This window comes from Rosa chinensis, chromosome 6 (assembly GCF_002994745.2).
Source record: "Rosa chinensis cultivar Old Blush chromosome 6, RchiOBHm-V2, whole genome shotgun sequence".
NCBI lineage: Eukaryota > Viridiplantae > Streptophyta > Magnoliopsida > Rosales > Rosaceae > Rosa > Rosa chinensis.
The window spans coordinates 33793229-33797469 of record NC_037093.1 but is presented as its reverse complement, the minus strand read 5'-3'; the positions used below and the strand labels follow the sequence as shown (position 1 = coordinate 33797469).

At 38.3% G+C, this 4241-nt stretch overlaps 1 protein-coding gene across 1 annotated transcript; it reads right to left on the bottom strand.

Moving 5' to 3' along the window:
* Positions 1–402: 402 nt before the first annotated feature.
* Positions 403–3952, bottom strand: LOC112173418 (peptide chain release factor 2). The gene is made up of 7 exons (XM_024311037.2): positions 3892–3952; positions 3592–3769; positions 3122–3385; positions 2518–2629; positions 2013–2230; positions 1243–1440; positions 403–704 (listed from the first exon to the last, which is right to left on the bottom strand). The coding sequence occupies exons 4-7, from the start codon at positions 2600–2602 to the stop codon at positions 534–536; spliced, it is 672 nt and encodes a 223-aa protein (XP_024166805.1). The 5' UTR covers positions 2603–2629; positions 3122–3385; positions 3592–3769; positions 3892–3952; the 3' UTR covers positions 403–533.
* Between the last annotated feature and the right edge of the window lie 289 nt (positions 3953–4241).

Sequence of the window (4241 nt, the reverse complement as noted above, 5' to 3'; positions counted from 1 at the left end):
TCGTCTGAAGAACTCGACATCCATGTCGACAGCATGTCGACAGGCTGTCAACAGCATTAACTGTTGTGTGAACGTTACTCAGACAACGGGCAACTTAAGAACCCGTTGTGTGATTGTGATTCAGAAGTCGTTTTTTTTTTATAACCGTTGTGTGACTATTATTCACACAACTAAAACATTGATAGCATCCGTGATTTGTATTAATCTCAGACGACAGTTTTTATTATATGACTGTTGTGAACATATGTGTACATATGATAGTTTTTTGTGCGGTTATTGTTATCCTAATAGATTGATTCAATGCATTATATATGCTAGATGTGGAATCAAAAATACTGAATTAACAGTAATATATAGAAGAAATTGTTATAATATATCCACATCAAGCATCATAAGGGATTATGCAAAAGTAATCTTTTATCTACAAAATGAGCAGATCTAATGGTACTCTCCTAGCAATATACATCCAGAAATTTATTTAGCGAGTCTTGCTTTGCAAGCTCTGCCGCTCTCATGGCCTCATTGGCCTTGCTTTATTGCATGTATACACTCTGGCCCCTAACCTTGGCAATGTCATCTTTTCCTACTGCTAAGTCTACCATTTTAAAAATGTTGATCACAGCTCTTGAAGGCCACCATCCCATTACACCCAGTGGCTTCCCTTGGGGATCACGTAGACTCCATAATTGTCCCTTGACAGCTTCCTACACAGAAGCATGCATGATTAACACCAAAATAGGGGAGAAACAAAACCAAGTCTTTGCAATCCACAAAACCAAGAAACAAGTCCAAGCAGCTTAAGAGACATTATGCAACACATGAAGTCAACTCATAATCAGACTGAATCCTCAATGACCTGGGATTACATGCAGGTATCAATAAAAGAATATATTATCAAGAAAGCAAAATAGATAAATTAAACTTACACTTGGTCTAAGTTCTAGATTTTTGCACAGCATGCTTTTAAATGGACCACGACTGCAAAGGAAGAAAGTACGAGAATATATGAGGGAAACAACGTTATTGGTCAACAAATAGATTCATTGACAAGCTCATGGCTACTGCCGGCACAGCCAGAGGCAGATAGTTCTATCCTGTTATCACGTTACTTGCAATATCATAATCCATACTCCATAGCATTTTTTTTCTTTTCAGACACCATTGACTTCTTTTTTTAGGAAAAGAAAATCCGACAGTTCTGAACATTAATATTGGATTGATATCAACAAGACAGAGTTGTACCTCATGCACAGCAGATCCGTTTTTAGAATTTATGATGTAGTGCACACCTGCCTCTCCTGATAGACAACCAAAAGAAAACTCAATAGTTGCTGACTTGATGCCACCATTCGTGGAAGAATGCATCTCTACTACCCTTCCTTTGTAACCTAGCTTTCTGGCCCATTTGGTATACATGCTTAGTCGTTGTTTTACCGAAACCTAAATTATAAAATTTACAAAATCAAGTCACAGAAGATAAAAATGTGTATGTGCTTAGGGAGGGAGGGGAGTGGGATAGAGAGAATGTGCATTCATGAAGTTTCATCAAGCTCTTGACCACATCCATAATCTTTTTTTATTCAAAATCTTGCTCATATCTAGAGATGCATCATATGCCTTCCTAAAAAGCCCATAATTGATAGCATATATCTCTGCTAACTATGTAATAAGTTTTGCTTCTTCAGCCTACAGAAATAAGCAATTGTGAATGTCAAATCCTCAACTTCAAATGAGGAAAGAAAAAATATGATTGAGCAACTTTTATACTTGAACATTTTGGTGGAGAGATAAAATTAATATGCAACAAGCACGCTTGACTAGTAAAATAATGGGTACTCATGGCTATTGCCGGCACAGCCAGAGGGCTTAAACTTGTAATCTCCAACGATGCACCCTACTAAAATTGATCGGACCTCCATATACAGACAACTCAATGAACTTAAAAGTGAGGTGGAAAAATCAATTGATAGAATAGTATAACCAAAAATACACTAAGTTTGATAATGTGTTACCTTATATGTCAAGTCTCTGAGAGCATCAACCACTCTAACACTATCAGCTAATTTGGCAAGAACCTCATTGGACTCAGCAGTGTCATCCCAGAGGTCATAGTTGCGTATCAGTTGTTCTTGCTCATTCCGTCTTTCTTCTTCAAGCTCCAGTGCCAATGGGGCCAACATCTCAGCTCGGAGAACATCATCTTCAATCTTCTTTTTCAATGAAAATAATCCTAAACAAACTCAAAACTATCATTTTGAATTCCATACAATCATTAACAGTAGAACTTAAAACTTGAGAAAATCATTATATTATGGTCAGTTGTTTAATTTGCTAAAACAAAATCAATAACTAACAACCTGCTTTAGGGTCCTCATTTAAGCCATACCCATTTCCAAAGTTGAATTTTGAGATACAAACAACCTTATCTCAGCATAAAATTGCTTAATTTTGAGTTGGGTCCACCCAATTCATAACAAGAGAGCTACAAATATAGAGAGAAGGAGATAGAGAACATACCCAGTTGTTTGTAGAACCTGTTCATGTCATGGGCGCAGTGAGTGTGTAGAGACTGCTGGGTCTTTCTCTTGGAATGTTTCCGCATTGAATACCATGAACACCTTCTCAGCAACTTTATACAAGCCAGAGCAAAAAAGTAAAACAAAAAGAATACCATGAACACCTTCGCAGTCAGATTTCCTCCATACCCAAAGAATATACTAACACACACACACACACACACTAACTTCTATGCAAAGAAGAGTTAGATCACTTCTACCAACTCAAACTCAACTTGTCGATCAGCACCATTGAAATAATCAATCTAGTAACTACCACAAGCCAATACTAATCATTGTTGCTGAACACAATCTACAGATCCACAAAATCAACCACCTAAACCAATTAAACAAGCAAATCCAAAATCTCCCATATAAAAAACCTGTCCTTTTTTTCACCACACACTTGATCCAACAAAAATGCAGTAGCACATACAAATTGTCTATACAATTCACAACCATAAACACATTTGATCCACCAAAACGAACTAAACATGAAATCCAATCACTATCCACATATACAAAATATATATATCTATATATATATATATACATGAATACCATACCTGCAGAAGAACCCACAAGCAAAATTCTATTAGCAGACAAATTCTTAGAGACCAATTTGCAGCCAGCAATCACATCCTTGATTTCTACAAACCCAGTAAGAGAAGCCTTCCCATTTGACCTCCCAACTCCTCTCATGTCAAAAGTGATAGCTTTGAAACCTTTCTCGGCTGGAGTGTGAGATTCGGAGGTTGTCATCTGAGAAGAGCAGTGAAGGGTCAAGTGCATGAACTAAGAGCCCCATCGGCAGCAGCTTCACAACTCTACTTTGTCACAGTTGAAACCAAGAAGCCAATCAATTTAATAACTCAAATTCACAAAAAAATGAGAAGAAAGTTAGTAATTAGAGAGAAGAACACCACGAAATGTAAACAAGCTGAAAAACAACTATCTAATTTCCTCATAACCTAACCATATCAATTTATCAAGCAAACATAAATAGATTGACTGCAAACCTTTATTACCCACTTACCCAGAAACCTTCTTAGCCCCAATTTGAAATTTTGCCTTCAATCCCAAATCCACAGCTTCAATGTTTGAATTCAAATCTCAGTTACCCATAGCTAAATTTCGATTCCGCCAAATGAAACACACCACTGTCGAAAGATCTGAAGAACCCTAGAGGTTACCCATTAGGTTTTCTACTACCTCTGAACCAGAAAACCCCAAATCAATCAGATCACACAATAAACGCAATTTTAGGTCTCAGAAACGAAAGAAGAAGACGAGGAAGACCAGGCATCGGAAATTGCAAGAGAGAGGGGGTTGTTACCTGTGAGATTTTTGGATTTTATGTTGGCTTGAGCCCGGTCGGAGTAGAGCTCAAATTACCCATTAGGTTTTGTCGAAGAGAGAGAGCGCTTTGGTTGGGGTTTGTCGAAGAAGAGGTAGGGTCTATAGAGGGGAGAGGTCGGGGATTGTCGAGGGGAGGGAGGGAGGGAGGGAGGGAGGGAGAGGGAGGGAGGGAGAGAGAGAGAGAGAGAGAGAGAGAGAGAGAGAGAGAGAGAGAGAGAGAGAGAGAGAGAACTTTGTCGAAGAAGAGAGCAGAGAGAGAGAGAGAGAGAGAGAGAGAACTTTGTCGAAGAAGAGAGCAAAGGTTTTGGGTTTGTGTCGAGAGAGAGT